Below are 21,433 nucleotides of genomic sequence, written 5' to 3' on the forward strand. Positions count from 1 at the left end.
ATTTCCTCCAGGTACCATAGTATTACCCCACTGTCCAAAATATCTGGGTTAGGGAATCAGGTTAATTGGACATGGTTGACCATGGATGTGAATGGTTGTTGTGCTGAGGTATAGTCTGCCTGGTGACTGCTGCGATTGGATCCATCTCTCCTCATGATCATAAAAACGATTCATCAGTAGAAGATGAATGAATGACTGCTTCCATCACAATTCCCCAACTGTGAATGACCAATTGTCATGAAGACAGGCTTCACTGAATGACTAGGACTGTATATAGGCCTAAGAAAGAGGAGGCACTTTCTCACTTCCATATGATTTCAGCTAACATTTTCCTGGCATCCTTTTAAAATGTTTTAGGCCTTTGTAGATAGATAGATAGAACGTTATTAACTATTATAGACAACTTTATTGTCTATAATAGACCGTTTATGGTAATTCCATTTTAAATAAAATAATATATAATAACAATATACAAGAAAGTATTTAAGTTTTTCTTTATGATTAATTAACCACTAGATTGTCCAGTAGGAGTCTGGTAATATCAGTGACTTTCACTGATGACATGACGATGTTCATATTGCTTTGGACTCAACATCACGTCATTGTGTAATATAAACTAGTTACTAAAAAACTGCCGGGGGTTAATGAGTGGGTTTGTGCTTGATCTCAGAGGAGTTAGGACCTGATGTGACCTGACGACGGTGTTAAAATGCTCCAACACTAGATGTGCATTCAGGTCTTGAGTAAGGGTTATAGATAACTGTCCATTAATAAACCATCTATAATTATTTATGGTCTTGGGTCAGAACAGTTTTTCAGAGAACTGTCAACATATAAAATCTGTTATGAAAAAAATACAATGCTGTTTATAGCTTACTACAAATATACTTATAAAACTACAACTACTTTTTGGGGTCACACATTTTCACCAGTTCCTATTAAGTGTTTGATTGATTTGCAATTTGGCCTACGTGGAACCTACAAACGTTTCTTTTTTTGCCATCCTTGTTTTTTCCATCGCCTTTTGGAAACAAATGTCTGTAGTCAGTGGTCCCTGGTCAGATCCAGTCCAAAATTTGACAAAAAAAAACAAAGACTTTGAAGTCACGTTGGTTCTGTTCCCTTCACACATTTGTAGATTTGTGTCTTTGCCGCTCACGTGCTAACAGCGTTTTGTGCTAACTAGCCATGCTGAGTGACACCAACTAGTGTAGACTGGTGCAAACTTTGCCAAAAAGAGAATTTTAGGTTAAACAAAATCACACAAAACTATTTTCTTTTTTTTGGACTCAGCCCAAGTGTTTGTGGCAGATATCTGAAATTAAATCCATGTTTTCTGGTTGGATGACAACTTCCTCTGTTGTTGCCAAAAAAAAGAAAAGAAAAAAGAATAAAAATAAAGACACAAATGACATGCATACACACGGACATGGTTTGTTTTTAATACAGTATAGCTTGGTTCATATCCATACAAATGATAAAGTAATAGGTTATAACATAACAAATATAAAATTAACGCAGATAACTGTATAATCCTGGCTAATTGTATGAAAACTGTTGTTGAATACAATAGAAAAATAAAACGGGGCACATTTTGCATCTGTCACAAAAAAGAAACATAGATTTAAAATCAAGAGTGCATACGGATGGCAGATTTAAAAAATGCTTCACTACAAGCAAATTCAATATGAATTCTGTAGTAAAGGACACATTTTTTTTACCCAGCAACAACATAATGCAACATATGACACACATACACCTACACACACGCGCACATGCTCAGTACTCGTAGACATACTCTATGTATATTTATGGCAAGACACGGACCAGATGAAGGCACTGATTACCACCGCAGTCTGGTCAGCTTGAAGTAGCACGATAGTAAAAGCTAAAATATAACTGACACTATTTTTGACTCAAGTGCCCATGAAAGACTGTTGGGAGTACAAACACATATTTGTGCATATTTTACTCTATCACTGACTTCCTTTCTCCCTAAGAAGTCCTCTTAATTCCTCTAAATAAAGGTCTTTGCAGATGTTTACAGTGAATCCGAGTGTGTCTGTGTGGTGTGTGTGTGTTACTAGATATTTCATATTTAAGCATTATTACATTGAACAACAATCAAGTTATCCCAGCACTGGTGTATATCTATACAGAATTGCTAATTTAAGCATTAAGTTCTGTCATTCCATCCTGCACAGCCCTCTGTATCGACTCCTCTCTAAGCACACTGTGAAATATACATCATAAACAAACAGACTAATGAGCACAACCTTGATTATTTCATCTAATGTCCCTGACCACAGGCACTGGAGTAGTGGGTTTACTCTGAGATATGTTCAGCAGAAAACAAATGGAAGAAGAAGTCACATTGTTGGCGGACAGAATGTTGTCACAGTGAAGCATCATGATGTCAGCGTCACAGACATTTATTTGCAGCTCATGTCTTGGTCTGCCAACGAAGAATGGCCTAGTTTTTAAATAACACAGCTTCCTTCCTGACTTTACTAATTGGTCACGTAACACGGCTCTGGGTTAACAGACTGACCACAGAAATCTTGGAGTGGGTGGGTTTGCTAGGGCGGAAGCTCACTGATTGGCTGGGAGCAGGCCCTGTCTCTGGGCGTGCTCCAAGATGGCATTGTAGCAGAAGTGGTACTGGTCCGGCGTTTGGATGCTGAAGGCTCGCTGTGTTCGCATGCGCCGCACCGTCTGGCAAATGTTTAGCGAGCCTACATCCTGGAGCTGAGAGAGACAAATGTCCAGGGCACAGAAGGTACCTGTGGAAGACAGATATGTTCAAGAGATTGACAACATTCAATTAATTAAATTTAATGTCCCAATAATAATATTTTAAGCTACTAAAAAGACTCTTTAACATTCCCACCTGTTCTCCCAATCCCTGCACTGCAGTGGACCACCACAGGGGGTCCCAGTTGGTGGCCGGTCCACTGTGCACCCAGAGACTTTACCATTTTCTTCTGTTGTCTCTTCACAGCTCCCAGGAAGTCCACGAGGGTGACAGCAGAGGTGGGAACGCCGTAATCAGGCCAGCTGAGGTACTGGAAATGACTCACCTGTCTCTGTTCACAAGTCTGTGTGGATGAAGAAGAAGAGAAGTGTACTAGTGACCACTCTGATGTACTGCATCCATAACAGTCTGTATTATCATACAGTCATCAAAAGCAGTATGAAGGTGGAAAGAATTAAGAATTGGTGATGAAACCTTAGTGAAGGGTTTAAATGAACGACACTCACTCTCCGGTCATTCAGCGTGTGCCTTTCTCTGCGGTCACCTTAGTGGTAGTCTGTATGGTGGGCTTGGCAGATTGCTCTCTTTAATTTTCGCATGATAATTAGCATGTTTTGTCAATTGCCATACTTCTCATTTATTTTCGCTTTCAATTCTTCCCACTTGTTTAGATTTTTGGTTGTTTTTTAACCGTTTTTTATAGTGTTTTAACAATATTCTTGTCTAGTCTATTTATTATTCTAGTCTAGAGTTTATTTATTAATATCCAGGTCCTTAAAACTGCAAACTTACACCATTTCCTGTTTAGCATGTATGGCCTGACAACAATAATAATAAAAAATAATCACTAAATCCTTTTTAGTAATGCAACTCAATCTCGAACCCTCAAACCCAATCTCAGACCTTTTGGTAGCAGGCCCGAGCCACACCACTGCACTCCACTCCACTCTAGTCTAGTACCAAAATACTCAAACTCGTACATTTGTTTTAAAACCACTGACAACAGTTGAACAACTGCCAATTCGAAGCTCTAAATCTCCTGGACATAGAAACAGCTCCAGCAGAGACTGTATCTCAGTGTGTGCCAGTCATTGGCAAACAGGAGGAGTTGAAATACTGAATGAACTGCATCGTGTCCTTTTACCTCAGTGTTGTGCAGCTCCAGGTTTGTGTGGTTGTAGTGGCTGTGGTGGTCCACCCTTTGGTTCACCACTGCCATGTGGCCGTAGACCTCCTGTCCACCTTCCTCCAACGGCCAGTACTGTCCACATTTTCTGCGAGTGCCCTCGTCTGTCCTGCAGTGCAGAGACGTCAACGTATGTGATGAGGTAAATACTTGTATAACAGTAGTAAGTTTAATTAACAAGATGTCTCAACATCTTGTAAAATACTGTAACAAAACTATTACCATTGAACAAAGCATTTCAAATTACAAATCAATGACAATTGCCTGCTGTGGAACGATTAATGATAAAATTGAAACTGAAATTTATCTAGTTTGCTGTCTCCCGTGCAATAGCTCCATGCCATCTAAGAGTGGCTCAACCCCCACTTTGGGACTCTATGACAGCGATGGTAGGACAGTCACTAAAATACTCATGAATATGGCGTTCTGGTGCAACTATAATTTAAGTAATAAAAGAAAACTCATACAAGTCACGTGGTTTGGACTTCGTATTAAATTTCCATTTACACATTAATAAATAACTGACAGGTATTTACTGGGAGAAACAACACAATCGTCTCCTTTGTGTGTGTTGAATTTCAGAGTATATCAGTAAAAGGTAGAATGGAACTTATTAAATGTATTTAACTACTTAAGCTAGCTCAGTTTATTGCTAGCATGTCTGCTAACCTGGTAGTCATGACAATGACAAGCACGTTTTGCTCCCAGACCATTCTCCAGAAATCACTGTAAGTCTTTTCCAATGGTCCTTCAAAGAGAAGAAGAAGACATAGATTATTATAGTATTAACTTCTGTGTGATATCAGTGGGTTCAAATACAGTATGAACAGTATGTGACATACCCTGTGTACCAATGTAGGCGTTCTTCTGTCTGTAGCCGTCCATGAAGCTGGCATTGATGTAGTCGGATCTCTGAAGGAATAATAATAATAAAAAGTTTTATGTACTAACTGAAGGAAGGGATTCTTGCAGAGATACAGTAGTTTGGCTCCGTTGTCCACAAGGGGCAGTAGGAGCCTTATATCATTTATATGGCATAAAAGCATAAGAATCAAAGCACTTTGTCTAAACATTGTCCTCAGACTGGCTGCCTGTAAACACATTCAACTTTAGCATATATATATATATATATATATATATATATACACACAAATAACACACACATATATCACACTGACCTCATTTCTTCTGGGTTTCAAGCGAACTCTGGTTTGATCAAGGCACAGCACGTCACCGTAACGATTCTTCTCCTGATTAAAAACTGCTCTGTGAACAAAATGAACAAAAGGATTTCTAGCCAGCACACAGTGACCCACATAATCAACAGTTGGTTGACACATCTGAAGGTGTTTGAAGATGCAACTACTGCAGTTCAGTTCAGGCTGAGGTACATGTTCAGAAGTTAGATGATTATCATGGTTTAGGCTCAGCACATATGGCATCAAAATATGAGGGGGCGGGAGGGTCACAAAGTTCTACACAATTTATTTACAAAATTAATTACTATATTTATCTAGCTTTTCTCCATTTAAATCGAATCATACACATACGAAAATAGCATTTTAGTGAGGTATTTTCTTTGTTGAAAATTGTATGGGGTGTCCTTCACATTTGGTCAGAACCTGCTTGTTTCTCTCTTTTAAAGATTGAAATATTATTTCACCTTTAGAAAAAAGATTAAAATGCAACAATATTGAAAATGTGTCTTTTAGGTAGCCTAGAGATCCTATCTTCATATCTTCCAGTATCCTCCTCTTTTCCTCCTGCCTAGCAGCTCCATCACCAACAGCCTTTTTCAAATGTATCTCCATCTGTTCTTAGCACATGTCCAAAACACCTTAACCTTGTCTCCAATCTGTTTAATCTGTTCCCTCCACTGGTGAGTTCTTCAAATTAAACCTTCAGCCCTTTTATCCTCACTTCCTCTGGTTCAGCCTCCTGTCGTGAAGACAGTGCTGGTGTCTCCACAGTCTCACTGCCTGGTGGACTTGTTTGTTTCACTCTTTGTCTCACCCTGCACATCTGAGCCTTGTGTTCTAACCTTTCCACCTTCACTATTCAAACTATACAATTCTTACGAACACATGTCTGATCGCCAAGACAAAAAACAGTTTCCAAATAAAAGTCAACTCACTGTGAACAGCGGAAGGTTCCAGACGGCGGTTCTTTGCGGAGCTCCTCATACTCCTGATGGATTCCTGTGCGCTGAAGCCTGCCAAGATGTGCCAGCAGCTCCTGCGGTCTCATGGACTCAGATCCAGGGATGTGTATGGAGCTTTCCTCCAGAGGCACCGCCACCAGTTCATCCACGGGGTCCACTTTACCATTCTGACCGGCCAACAGCTGCTGGTTCCAGTTGTAGGCGTCTAGTGGCAACAGACCACCAAGGTGCTGGGGGAGACAGTCTCTGGGGAGGTGCTGACACAGCTCGGCCATTTTAACCATCTGAACCTGGTGTTAAAAAACATGTATTTTAATGAGATAAATTGGAGAAATAATTTATTAATGATGATGAGGACACAATACACAATTTCAACTGAACTATATTCAACTGCCGTCACCCAGACACAGATTGTTTAAACTTTAATAACATGAAGCTAAGGGAAAACAATCATTATCATCTTCATCATCTCACCCTCTCCCTCAGCTTCTCTTTCAGCAGCAGGCTGAGCAGATTGTAGGGCACTCTGAACCAAACGGGAGCGCCAACGATCAACACTTTCTTCAGCCTGGCAGGGAACGCCCCCTGGTGGAGAGATACAGCACAACTTCAGAAACACACTACTGTATTTCAACTTCCGGTCGTTAAGTTCGGCATTTACGGTCAATAGAGGAAAAAAAAATGTTATATTGAGATAATATTGCATGGCATTTTTGACTACGTCATCGTCCAAACAATTAACCACAAGCGGAATTATATTTAACAAGACATGTTTTCTTACCTTTAGCAGGTTGAGGATTTTTTTGCTCAGGTCCAGCTCAAAGTTAGTGTAGTTGGAACCAGCCATGTCATAGATGAAGACCAAACCATTCCTCTGGGTCTCAAAGCTACACAAACATCAACACTTTTATATGTTAGAATCCTCTACTGTTACTGACTTTATACTGGCAGATGGAAGATTCCTAATGTCAGTTCTATTAATAATATGACAATCTATTTTGCTCCAAAGTTTTACAATGCAACTAGATGACATGTATGATTGTTTTAATGGATATCTTTATTAGATAATTCTAGAAGTTTTAGTTAATGTTCTTTATATTGATAGACATACATTATTGTGTGTGTGAAATCTAATTATGATTTTTAAAGGAAACCTGCTTCGCACACGTAGAATTGGGCATTTCTGTTTTATGGTTATTTAATTTTTTTACACTAATTTTCACAGTTCTAACAATCTAGTAGATTTATTTCACTGCAATCGTTTTAAAGTTTCAATATAATGGATTATCTTTTAATGCTACGTAGTTTATTGCGAGACATTACGCAACGTCAGTGAATGAACGTGCAGGATGACAAACCCAGTGATGACTTACACAGGCAGGACTTCCTGTGATATTAATAAATTAAAAATTGATGCCGTGCGTGGGGAGCAGAGACGTCACTGAGTTATACAGACTGCACATTTGTGCAAAGTAGATGGACGAGGTTAGTGAGTTATACAGACTGGACATTTGTGCAAAGTAGATGGACGAGGTTAAATATAGGGTGACAGTCGATTATACCTTTCCACTGCCCGATCCAGGAGGTAGAAAAGCGCCTGAAGAACCACATGGTTGCCCGTTTTGTTGGGGTGGTGGAGTTTGGCTGTGTACAAAGCAATGGAAGCCCCTGAAGGGTCTCTTACACTCTGGAAACACACGACAAAAAAAAAAAAAAAAAAAAAGAGGCTGGGAAGAGCAGGTGATGACGGTTTTTTAAAAAAATTGTCGATGTTGGACTAATTTCAGAAAAACACACGTGTTCTCTGTTTTTGCATGGAAAATAGATGTAAAATGGAAGCTGCTCGCGGAGAGACGTATTGACCGATGGCCACTAGAGGGCACTGGAGTTCACATACTGCTTATTGGCAAAATGCCAAAGGGGGTCTGTCAACAAGTCAGCAGGAGGAACAATTCTTGTCAGTACTGATGCTGCATGTTTTCTTTCTTCCTAAAAGAGGCTGTAACACATGTTTCACGTCAGACCTAAATGTGTTTGGAAGCTGCCTACGTCAGGAAATATAAAGGGTCCTCATTTGAAAGCCAGTGCTAACTAGAGAAATTATTACCTGGCCCTTTATGAGCAAAGGAGACTGTATTAGTGAGGATGCACGGCTTAAAATAGCTCAGACAGGATATGAAGCTCACTGCTGAGGCTGGGAAAACGCAGACGTCAGACAAGAGGATATTCAACATCAATGCCACTGTGGCACGTCAATAAGGAAGGAAGAAGGGAAGCGCAGGAGAGTGGGAGTCAGCTGTATGGTTGTGATTTGGCTGACAAAAGGCTTAATTTAACCAGCACAGGAATGTGTCTTGGACTGAAGATCAAACGCAGCTCCTGATTGGGCGTTTGTGCTCAAATAAATACCACAAATCGTCCTGTCAGGGAACAGTTAAGATCAATACACAACATGACTGTAACCCATTGAGGTTTAAGTTTAGGCCAGATGAAAGCTTAATGTCTTTCAAATGGATAAATGGCGTCTCAAGGGAAAGTCAACAGAAGACCAAAAGTTCAAGTTTAGTGTCTGCGTGTTTCCCGTTCCAGTCTGAGTGATTGTTTGCAGATACAGTAATACTGAGAGCTCGGCTAATTCAAAAAAGATAACAAGACTATTGTGGTGGTCTGTAGGAAGAGGAAAAAAATAAGTTACACAAACTAATAACTGAACAACAGCTGAATGTGGGATGTGGGTCAGCGAAGACACTCGAGGATAAAGTCCATGTTATTCTTCCTGTCAACAAATCCATGACAAGACAAAACCAACAGTCTGTCTTCCATTATCTGACATCAGCAGCATGTCTCAAGACACTCAAACACAGCCACACTGATTCCTACTGAGGATGTGAAAACAGCAATAAATATACACAACAGTTTCCAGTGGGTATGTTTCAAAATCAGCAACAAATGTCATCTTTTTAAACACATAAAATCAATTGAAATTTGTTCTTTGTTCTCAACAACAAATGTACTGTATATCTGTGTTATCATTGGCTAAGACAATTAGAATTATTGCATCTACCATGCGTGTATTTGTGTAGTCTGTTAATATCCAGATTTGGAAAGAAATATCCTTAAAATACATAGTTAATGGAGCTTAAAATACTTGAGTGTAATATTTATGTATCTTCTGACTGACCGAAAAAACTAAAATAAATCTGTGTAATTTACTATTTAGAGGATGATTTTTTATTTGCTCAAAATAAACACGTTAGCCAGAAATGAGAGAAGCTAAAAGTTAACCAGACAAAAGCTAAACATTGGTCAGACAAAAGATACAGATTAACAAGACATGCAAAAATGTAAAAACTGCTCTCAAAAAGGCGTTTTACCACTTGAATTTCATACTGTAACACATCTTACAAAATGTTAAAATGTATTTTTATGCTAAATTGTACATGTACAGCACAATTTAATTTATTATGCCAATTATTAAAAAGTTAGCAAAAACAGGCTAAGGTTAGTGTTGTTGATCTGTTGCAAAGGATACATAAGAATAACCAAAAATAAATATACAGCATATGAGCCCACAAACAGCAAAAGCTATGAATACATTTATAAAAATTTGGTTTAAAAAAAATTATATAGCTAACAATATAGCAGAAATAGCTATACTGTATATAGTATTTATAATGTATAATAATATATATAATATATTGTATTTATAAAAACTGCTAAAAGTAGCTAAAATGCTCCTAATAATCTATTAATAAAAAATAGCAAAGACTTATTCAAAAGCCGACCACAACACTGTATTTGTACAATATGAATTTTCTTTGTTTGGAGAGGCAGGTGAAGAGTCTGAAAGATGTTTGTTCTACATGAAAACACAAAGGACTCGACGTGGGCGTCACAAACCTAGAAGACACTCACCAGCACAGTAAACTTTCCACTGAGCAGCTCTGAGCGCAGCGGCTCCTCGTGAGGCTGCAGTCTGACAATTCCTTCTTTCAGGCGTGTTTCCTGGTGAGAACAGATGACAGCGTGTAACAGAGCGTCACTTTGACGTGAATTCTTTTCTGTGAACAATAGGATTTATGAGACTGACTTTCCTGTGGAGAGAAAACCCTCACTACACGCTTCACATTCCTTTTCCATCTCCTGAAGATGCTGTGTGGGAGTTTCTTGGACCTACACTCAGGCCCAACCCTGTCATGTTTGATTTACTCGTGTCAATACAACAATCGGGGTCACACAGTGCGAGTGCGGTTGCCTTACAGCAAGAAGAACACAGGTTCGTGCCCTGATAGCATGGAGTTTCTCCAAAAACTGAAGACAGAGGATTTAGTTAATCATTTCTAAAATGATACAAAAGTGGATCATCGAAAACCAGTTAAGGCACCAACTTAGATGTATTAAAAATGTGCAGATCTCAGGGCAGCCATTACCAACCATGGGTGCTGGTACCAGACCAGTGGTGCCGTCTGCGGGAAGTTTATGAATATTACATGCCAAGTCCTGAAAAACAGAAATGTTGTCTGTCCTCATACAGGTCTACAGTGTTAGGGAGGAGGTCTACGGCACCAAGACCATCTGAGAATTCTTAACAAAAGTTTTCCTGGAAACTTTCCCCCTGAATTTGTTTAGACAGATTACTTTGTCGGAGTCTCTGTTCCTGCTGCCGACACAGCACTGAATTGTGTTAAATCAACTGCGGAACAAGGAGTTTGTTTCATCCTCCTCAAAGGCAAGGTCAGGGCCATTTTGATGCAGGCCACCGTTCACAGTCGGAATAAAACTAACCTTGGTTGCTGGAAAAAACCTGAGTCTGAAAACCACAGTTGGTAAAAGTTCTGCTCCATTCAGGTAATTAGACTTAGAAACTTTCCATTTGCTGCAGCGCACGAGCTGCTGCAGATCTGAGCAGATAAATCTAATTTGGGAGTTTTAAATTTGGCTTGAATTAAGTTTATAGCCCTATAGACCATTTGGGGCTAAAAATGAGGCTCCTCTGCTGGTAGTCATTACGTGGCTTGGAGGAGAAGGCCTCGGTTATGTTATTATCTGGATGCTATTTTCGGATCTCGCGGTGAGTGGGACCTGTATTTGATCTGCCTTTGCAGGTTTCATTCTGTTCATCAATTTCCTGTTTGATGCTTATAATTTCACAGAGGTCATAAATGGAAACTCACTGCAGTCACTTTATTTAATTACCCGCTGGTCTCAGTGAGTAAGAGGCTGTATTAGAAATAGATATAGCCGTCCGGTTTTATAACAGGCACCAGGGGTGACTCAGCTGGCTGCAGAAAGGATAGAAGTTAATGGGAATATCAGTGTTGGGGAGGAGTCTCTGGTCGTAAGAACACCATGTTGATTCCGTATCCCATAAAGAGCTGAACAGACAATTATATGCGCTCTGAATTGTGGACTTAAATGGAAACCGTGACTAATTAATGAAGTAATAATAATAATAATAATAATTATGCCCACTTTGCAACACGGACCTTGCCAAAAGAGAGTGTTTGGTGCCGAGCTCCAATCTCTCTGCATACACCTGGTCGCTGCCTCTTGAAAGATGAATCTCCAGTGGTTTAATTAGGTTTGTTGTTATGGTGTGTGCAAGTTGGAGCGTGCATGTGTTTGGCTTCAGGTCTGTGACTCATCCGCTCTGCAGATCTCTCACTTGGCTAGACCTCAGTAAAAGAATGGTCTTTGTGCAGCTGTGCCCTGGGTGTGGTGAAGATGCTCAATGTTGTCTTTATCAAGATCGACCTGCAGGTGCACGATGATCTCCTGTTCCCTTTCTTGTTTAGACAAATTCCCCAGTCAATGTTTAACACGGCATTTGAAATAAATATGTCATGAACAAGCTGCAATCTGTATCTGTAATAAAACACATGTACAGTTTAGGTTCTTTAAAACTAGTGTGATGTTCCTAACTTTAGATCCTGCACTGAAGCACACAGCAGGAGCTGGGGATGAGTCACTTCATCTAAACTGTGGTGAAGCACAGAGAACTCAAGGTTTTGGTAGCTTTGGTAACACACCAAGAGTTTGTGCTTGGGGTGAGAGCAGCCTATATTTAAAGTCAAGCCACCCTGGGTCGTTTTATTAATACATTTTTTTGTGTATTTTCTAGCCTATAAGTCACACTGTTTTAATTAGTTCGGCTAATCCTGCATCTTATATTCTGTATAAGTATATATAAAACAAAATCCCATATCATCTGCACACACAAGAGGGCAATGTTGCCATTCGTGACAATTAAAAATGAAAAATTAGACATCTACAGTATAGACAAATTTACACATTTTTATCCTAAGATTAAGATTAAGAATCAGGTATGATCTGAACAAAAGTTTTAAATTGAAACTTGTCTTTTATCTCCGTCCCCTGATGCTTTGAAAGTGCGGCCCTAGCTGACAACGGAGACGGCCTGCCTGCAGCCCACGACCCAGATGTTTTTCTTAAGAAGTGTCTTCTGCAGTTTAATGTTGTTAAGAATACTTAACTAAATGTAAATGAAAATAAAAACCCTTTATATGTTGACCTGGAGGTGATGCCAGAGGGATTATGGGTAATTAAAAAGCAGTCTATATTTCTCCTTCACGTGTCAGTGCAGCAAAATGTGTTTAATGTTCTTTACCCTGTAGCTGTGGAACAGCTCGATCGCTCGGAGTACGTCGAACTTGCGAGCCATGAGGAACTTAACAGCCAACTCTCTGGACAGCGGGGACACGCCATGCTGACTTGTCCACTTGTTTATTTCCTCCAGAAACTGTCTTGTGGCCTGAAAAAGACACATACAAGAGGCCACAATTAAGTCAAACAGGAAGGAAGTGAAACTTGATATACTGTATCCTCAGGGCAAGAGTCACCTACAGCCTCACACAGCTGACTGTGACGCACGGGTATGAACAGGTAAATGAGGCTGTGTGTGCACAGTATATACAAACACAACTCCAATTTCCTAAATAAAAAGATTTGGAAAAACATAGGAGCCACATCAACATAAAGTCCAAAAAAACAAAACAGAACTGTAACGACTCAGGCGAACGGTAACATGCTGTTGAATTCTGCAAACTTGAAGCGTGCGAGGGAAGATGGAATCCTGCGGAACTGGAGTCTGTGACATGACTGTGAAGTGCAGTAATGACAGAGTAACTTTTGGCAGCAGTTGACAAAGCCAGTTTTACACGTATTTGCCAAAGACTGACAATATAAATTAACACAACACTGACGGAACACGTTTTCGTTGACCTACTCTTGGTCCTGAACAATCACTGAACCAAACTGTTGACATATTTCACATGGGACTGAAAAATGCTGAGTTGTTCATTTCAAAATCTAAACCCAACCATGAAAAACTAAAGAGGAAGAATGCAGCAGTTGGAGACAACAAAACACCATTATGAATGACAAAATAAGAACTTTGTTTAAAGTTAAAAAAGGTCTAAAATTCATAGAGAGAAATATATTTTTAGGTTTTATTATTGTATATTATATTTATTTTAGAAGAAATGAAAACAAGAAGAATACATTTTATATTATCCCAGAACAATAACAATATGAATTCACATCTTTAGGCGGCCATGTTGAATCACTATGTGTTTTTTTTTTTACTTTCTTCAATGGCAAATACACACACAGAAAGTAACAGAGTAACAGAAAAGTAACAAAAACTAACAGATTGAACTACATGTCCACCCACATGTTTGAAAAGGTCAGGTTACAAATATTCAACCACAACATCACTACAAAATATGAATGTGAATTTAAAGTGTTAATCTAATCCTCAATCGTGATGTTCTTTGACAGTAGATACCAAAGAAAACCCACGCACACACTGGCTAAACATGCAAACTATATAAACAGACCAGCAGTCACTACTGGGAATCAAACCAGTGATCCACAGGCAGTAAGCACTTTACCACTACGTGCCTTCCCCCCCCGCCATTCACTACATCTGTATTTGAAAAAAAAAAAAGTGTTTTCCATAATGCTTTCCAGCATCTTGCAAATAACTTGCATTTCTCCAGGACTCCTCCCCGAGCTTCCTGTCCTCCCCTCTGCTCCTATTTTACACTGTCCCTCAGGTCACCACCCCCCACCGCCTGCTGCACCAGCAGAACAGGCAGCAGCACCCAGTGAATCCTCAAAAGGCAACACAAGACTCGATGAAAGCTCACGCTTTAAAAACACAGGGTTCCGCTTCTCTGGTTCAGACAAAGCAGTCGCGGGGTGTGCATAGGAGACAGGAAGTCAAGTTTCGGGGATTCGCCGGCTCTTTAGGAATACAAAACGATCACTGACGAGCACCGAGCCTGAAGACAGACTGCCACTGTCTCCTCTCAGGAAAGCCAGGGCTTTCACAGACAGGAGGGAGGATTGGAGGGGGGTGGGGGAAGAGGGGGGTTGACTGCAGCTTCTGCTCAGTTTGAATGGTTTAGAATTCAAGGGATGTGGGAGAGCTGCACCTGACAATTTTTAAATAGTCTATTTATGTTGTGCTATTCTTGTCCTGATGTTCACTGTAAGGCCTGTTCACTGCAACACTTCACAGTCACAGCCACATTCAACACCTCTGTGTATAATAGACGTTGCCCTTGCTCTGCGCCCTGTGCCTTTTTTCTTTAATGCACTGCATACTGATAGCCCTGGGGTTAGAGTCAGACCAGGAAGTCAGCGCCACTGCAGCTGAACAGCACATTTGAAATTCCTCTCCTACAGCCTGCTATAGAATCAGAATCACCACCAAATCCCTCCCAGCAGCTTAGGTGTGCAAATTATATGTTTGCCCCTTTTTTTAACGACAATGCTTGTGTGGCTTTGTAAACTGATCAGGTGCACACTGCACGCGTCAGCATCATCTGAGCTCTGTCTGTGTAGTAAACACCACATATTAGTTGCACTAAAATATTAGGTTTGGTTGGCAGCATACAGAGGATATTGGTCCACTTTTGCCTTTTGGGGTTGAATGAGTAAACCACCAAAACAACACAGATGTGAAAATGACACTCAATACAGACTTTACAACTACGATTAATTGATATGTTGAAAAGCGTCCGAGGACTAAGACAGGCCTTGTCTAACAAATGCCCTAAAGCAGGAAGTCTGGAGAGCCTCTCCATTCATGAGTGACCTAATAAACATTATTTCAGTTGTGAAAAAACAGAAACTTTAATGTTGTGCCAGAGGCTCCATTTTGCTATTGATGAGTTTTGTTTTTTTTTTGCTGTCAAACAAGCTGTGGATGACTCGTGACTAATCATGACAATAAATAATTGCAACTAATCGTGATTAATAGAGACAATACATAACCACGATTATTCATGCAATACATAAATACGATTAATCACGATTAATCATGGCAATACATAATGATGATTTGTCATAACTATTCATGATTAATGACCATACATAAATAAAATTAATCATGATTAATTATGACATAATTACAGTCAATCGTGATTATCTAAGATAAATCAACTTTTTTTTTGCATACTACTGGAACAGCTTTTTTTTTTTTACATCTGCTCCTAAAAAACGAATCAGTGATCTTTCATTTTAAATCAGCATTATCTCTAGACATTCTGAACCAACATGGGGTTCAGTGGTGCATTCTTTAAGTGCCTCTCACATTTTGCCCTTAAACCAAGCCTTGGTCCATTATATCAACAGGAGCTGGCCTTTGTGTGAGCTCGAGAACCAGTGATGAACTAACGTGGCCTCAGTTGACGGCGAGAACCAGACCTGGAGCCAGTAAAGAGCTGGACAGAGATCAAGGAAGCTATTCACATTTCATCTCCTACAGAGTTGTGCACAGACATAGGTCGTGATCTCCATAAAAACAACCTCTTATCCCATGACTGATGCTGAAGACTGGGGTCACATGATAAGATCTAGCCAGCTGCTTCCACTGAAAGACTGTTGTATTTAGTAAAAGCCACCTAGAGCCTAAAGGATAGATAAATATTTACCAGTCCACTTCTGATTTTACCGGGGGTTTTCATTATAAACCCTTTATAATTTAAACACCTAGTTCTGGCTCCAAATGGCTGACAAGAAATATAAATAGAGTGAGAGTTCCATGCAACTACAGAATCAATCTGGACCCAGCCCAGAGTCTCATTTCCCATCCATCTTCATTTCCTCTTTTTCTCTCGTGTCAAGCTGCGTGAGACATTAAAAGCAAGTGTTTTTGGCCTTTTAATGGACAGTTGATGTTACTTTATACTGTTTGTTAGGATGGTAAATTGATGTTGTTGACATTAACAGCCAATCACTCATTGATCCTCTGCATTTGGCAGCTTTTGCGGTGAGACCCAAAGGGATGACATGATATAAGTCAAGTCCTGTCCATGAATATAGACTTCAATTTTCTTCAGATTTAACTGTTTATCCACAAACAAAAAAAACCCTATTGAAACTAATTGGATTTCGTACACTATGTTTGTGAACAAAGAGGACTGTGTTTGGGTTTCTGAGGTCACACCGTGTGCTGTTTTTTTCTTCCGTTTGATGGTCGCTTGCGGTTAAACATTTCCCAATCATGTCCATGCACAGGATGCTCCAAGCCCAACTTAACCTGGATCGACTTTAAATGCCCTTGGGGGTCCTCCAGTAACAGAGGACTACAATGTTAGGGACACAACAGTCCGATCAGTGTGTCTCGGAAGGCAAACTGCTTAGGATAACATCAGGAGAACTGCCTGCAAATGTTTGCTGAAAACCACCACCAATGGGAAGAACAGAGAATGTGTCACCTTCTTTGACTACACACACTGTTCGACACACTTTGGCTGCGTTAAGCATTCAACTCCAAGTCGAACACTTGGAGTTCAACTCCAAGCATTCAACTCCAAGTGTTAAATACAACATTTAAACATAAACATCTTTCTTAACATCTCTAAACATCTCTCCTGTGTGGTGGAAGCTAATAGGGGAGGCCTATGCTGCTATATCCTAACAGTGGTCATCATGGTTGTACTCAGAGAGCTCAATGTTTTCTCAGGTGGTACAGAGTATATAACGTTGGTGAACTACTGCCTTAAAAAACAAACAAAAAAACATCTCCATGTCTTTTCAAATTACATTCAGCAACAGCAATTTTCAAGTCCTACACATGAAGTATAGCATGGAATGACCTCAGAAGAGTCTGGATGCAAAAGTTTAAACAGAACAAAGAGTTCAGAGTCCCTGCTCTACAAGAAACACTGCTCCAGCCAACACCTTTGATAAAGCAGGTAATTATCCCTGCTTCGCTGGAAGTCAAATTTGAACACTCCTTACACGTGTTCTCACTGTTCTTTACTCTAGGTCAGGCACAGGTGATTCAAGTTAGTTTTTTTTCCATGCAATAATCCCAAATCTTTACAAATTAATTAACAAGATTATTGCAATATTTTCCTAAATAATACACATTATTTTAATTTACATCACTGTTACAGACCTTTTTTTTAAAAAAAAATCCTTTCACTGATGACATCTCCATCCCACCGTGGTCTATTTTGGCTTGTTCTGCCAGTGCTACCCACACCAGTGTTGCACCACATTTGTGCAGAGCGATCTGTACTCGTTGTTGCTCTTGTGATGAAAATAACCATGACGACACAGGTTGTTGACTGAAGCCATCATTAAACATACACAGTTATTATCCTCAACACTATACCACACAGTGGGCTGTATTTTACTGACGTGTCAGTGCCAGGATGATGTTCTCACACATGCCGACTTCTGGAAATTTCCGGGATTATTATTACTGTTACTACCGTCATGGTAATTTTTACGAGGATTTGTCACCGATGCCCCCTATTGATAACAAAGGTTTTGTATTAACATTCCAGCCAGAGGGAGTCATCGTGTAGATGGGAACTGCACTGAATGGGTGACAGAGGAATTTCTCCTAAAGCTGGATTGTAAACATGTAGAGTGACGTTGGAGTCACGATGACACCTTGATCCCATTTCCTCAATGTTGATGTGGGTACTTTTAACAGGAATCCTGGACATCGCTGTTGCCAAGCGCCTACACTTCACTTCAGCGAGTCCCACCGGGCACCAGTCAATACCAAAACAGGAAGTCAGTAACGTCACTCTCTCTCCCTCTCTTCATTCCCTACTTTCTTTCACTCTGCTGCTTCCTGGGAGTAGACACCACACACAAGCATATGCACGCACACACTGGAGAGCACATGATAGAAACACACACACACACACACACACTCCAGCACAGAAACTCCCCTTTTCCGTGAGTCTTGTGGAAATGCTTTTAACAGCTGCGTTTAGAATTAAGTTCCACTACACCCATGTACATTCCCATGAGATCCACCCCGCCACACACACACAAACACACACACACACAGACACACAAACCACTCACACACACACCATACAGCCTCACACCCCCCACACGGCTGTAGATGTAATGAGGGCGTCCGGTGCCCTAGTGGAGGCCCTGACTTACACAGGAAATGGAGTAGCCAGATTAGGCTTTCTGCTGACCAGATGATGTGAGGAGAGAAAACACGGAGAGATGAAGATTTTAGTCTGAAAATGATTCAGTCTCCGGCTGAAATGTTATCTGAACTGAATAAAACCACAACTTTCGAATGAAAAACTTATGTTATTTATAGAGCAAGGTCAATATTAGTGGATTTCTTGTTAAATGCTATGAAGATAGTTTAAAAAGAATACATTCTATATAGTTACAGTCACTGTGATTCACTGATAAAAACAATGATGAACAATAAGTCAATGATGTCCAAAATAAAAAATAAATGTTTGACTGTGTTTATAGTGATTACAATGTTCCATCACTTTCTTTTCACATATTTACAGTAACATTATTGGCGATTCATAGCAGGTCTCACCGTGCAGGACATTTAGTTAAATGCTTCAACCTTTAGATGTTTTTGAAAACAGCTGGATCATGGATTAGATTAAATTAGAATAGATTGATGTATTGATCCCACACTGCGGAAATGGTTAACAATCACTTAACCTGTGGCTGACCTACAACAGCACTTATAGAATTCAAGGGTTTTTATAGTCAGAGCAAACATGTTCAAACTTGAAATGGTGTGAAATTGCATTTTTAAGGAAGCAAGATTATAAATGAACTTTAGAACAGGTTAACAAATGGGCTAGATTCAAATACAGTACAATAATAAAAAAACAGTGAAAATATAAAATGTAAACAAGTGAAACATTTGCAGAGCATGAATTCATTTTGAATTACCTCCAACCTCAAAAGGTCAGAGCTAAAACAGCTTCTTCTATTGTCTTAGAGTATTTCAATGTTACAAATAGTAGTGGTTTTGGTCATGATTGTACTGAAGTAAAGACAATGACATGACAAGAAGTGAGTGCTGCTCACAAACCACCCATAACGAATGGACACAGCCCAAAGTGAAGCCACAGACGTAGACAGGAAGAACACTGATAATATAACATACACAAGTGATCTGTTCAGCGTCTATGGGATTGTGAGGCTACAATATACAACTGTTTAAATCAATAGTTTTGGTTCATTTTGATTAAAAAATAAAATCCTATCATTATTGTTATTTGGGATATTGTTTGCTATTGGAGAGAAATAGTTGACAAAGAAAGATTCTTTGTACATAATCAGTGATTTTCCAAATTTGTCCAGCAATCATTGGACAGTCCAGTTGGTGATCACATGTTTAATCTACTACCCATCATACCTAAACCAGTTGTCTTTAAAGCCCAGTTATACCTATGGATACTGCACAATCATCATTCCTATTCATTCTGTTTGTTTGATGTCATGCACATTGTGAAATGCAGCCATTCAGACAAATATATTGTCATAAAAAAGTTAGTTATCACCATTGTCTTCTGCGGTGTGAAGATCTAAAAAGGAGGAAGTGAACCACTGGTTATCTATGAAAAACATGCAGTTAAAACCTATGGCTGAGGGAGAACTGAAATTGTCAGTAAAAGATTTCCGGACGTTTCAAATCAAACACGCGCTAATGTCATTTCACACAGACACCAATGATCACTTCCAGTTTTCACCACAGGGGTTGTTTAACTTGTCCCTGTACATCCCAATACAAAGAGACTATTTTAGTGAGCTTATTTAAAAAGTAATAATCAAACTAGGAGGACATTTTCTGAAAGATTTAGTTAATTACTTTGGAGAGTTGTGATTATATAATAATAGCAATGTGATGGAGGCTGGAGCAAATGTTTTCCCTTCTGACAGTGTGGAGTCAATTGAGGAAATTACACAGCCTTGGCGGAAGTTTGATGATTTAATGATAAAGTCCACACACACACACATACATACACAAGCGTGTCACCAAATAGTGACTTTACTAGCGTGTGTGTCAATGTCTCTAAGTATATGACACCTAAAATGATGTAAAATTCCCAATGGAAACAAAACCCGTAACCGCGGTTATTGCGATCCAGTGACCATTAAAACATCAGCTCAGTGAGGGCGATGTAAGTGTTACATCCGCAGACGTTCGACCTGTTTCGCAATCGCTCATCTCAGCCGCCGGAGAGGAACTGACAGTGATGCAACGTGAGCAACAATGCGCCAGAAATCGATACCAAATTTCCGTTCCACACACGGAAGACCCGTTTCGCAACACATCCACCATTGCGCACTGCTGACTGGTTGCGGTGCGGTGCGCACACGTCGCTGCACACGGCCACATACCTCCAGGTAGGGCCGAGGCTGCTGTTACGATCATGGGGGGAAAGAAAGGGAGTGATAACACCGGAATAAATGGTGCCGAGGCCTACCTGCTCTTCGTCTGCTGATAAAGTTGATGCCATGGTTCCCGTCAGATCCCCGATCACTATTCACCAAAGACGCGTCCTTTTTCCACCAAGTGGAGATAGCGGAGATGTGTGTGTGTCCCTCGTGTAGAACGGAGCTTCAGGTTCGGTCCCTTCGGATCAAAGTTGAAGGAGACATGAGAACCACAGCAGTTTGCTTCTTTTCATCAATTTGATTATTAAAACACGAAGGCAAATTAGCCCGAAAATGACATTAGGGCCAAAAAACAAAAAACGATGATGTTTTCAGAGCGGATAAAAGAAGAGGGTAAAAGAGGACAGGAGTCGAGCGGTGAGACCAGGCTTTGCTTCAGCTCGACGATAACTGAGCTCAGACCATGATCTGCTGCTCTTCTGTCTGGACGTGTGGGGATCAGGGGGCTGCAGCTGCCCGCTGGATCCTCCATGCCACGAACGGCAAGTTCGAGCTTTGAACGCTGCCTTTATGTTCTGTGTGGGTGAGAGAGAGAGAGAGAGAGGGAGCGAGCGTACGCGCGCGCGTGCACGCACACAACAAACAAACACACACACGG

General features: G+C 40.2%; 1 protein-coding gene across 1 annotated transcript; it reads right to left on the reverse strand.

The window, feature by feature from the left end:
* Nucleotides 1-1,418: 1,418 nt before the first annotated feature.
* Nucleotides 1,419-21,314, reverse strand: ptpn9a (protein tyrosine phosphatase non-receptor type 9a). The gene is made up of 13 exons (XM_008311757.3): nucleotides 20,865-21,314; nucleotides 12,731-12,874; nucleotides 10,018-10,107; nucleotides 7,665-7,789; nucleotides 6,884-6,989; nucleotides 6,577-6,687; nucleotides 6,076-6,392; nucleotides 5,120-5,207; nucleotides 4,784-4,853; nucleotides 4,611-4,689; nucleotides 3,900-4,050; nucleotides 2,891-3,098; nucleotides 1,419-2,783 (listed from the first exon to the last, which is right to left on the reverse strand). Exons 1-13 carry the CDS (start codon nucleotides 20,895-20,897, stop codon nucleotides 2,593-2,595), a joined length of 1,713 nt encoding a protein of 570 aa, XP_008309979.1. The 5' UTR covers nucleotides 20,898-21,314; the 3' UTR covers nucleotides 1,419-2,592.
* Between the last annotated feature and the right edge of the window lie 119 nt (nucleotides 21,315-21,433).

Source organism: Cynoglossus semilaevis, chromosome 6 (genome assembly GCF_000523025.1).
Source record: "Cynoglossus semilaevis isolate Cse_v1.0 chromosome 6, Cse_v1.0, whole genome shotgun sequence".
NCBI lineage: Eukaryota > Metazoa > Chordata > Actinopteri > Pleuronectiformes > Cynoglossidae > Cynoglossus > Cynoglossus semilaevis.

Coding starts and splice junctions, on each gene's coding strand:
- ptpn9a (XM_008311757.3), bottom strand. CDS start 20,897: ATGGCATCAACTTTATCAGCAGACGAAGAGCAG. Junction 7,790..10,017: donor GTGGAAAGTTTACTGTGCTG/GTGAGTGTCTTC, acceptor GTGTGTTTCCAG/AGTGTAAGAGACCCTTCAGG. Junction 4,051..4,610: donor GTCATTGTCATGACTACCAG/GTTAGCAGACAT, acceptor TCTGCACTGCAG/GACAGACGAGGGCACTCGCA.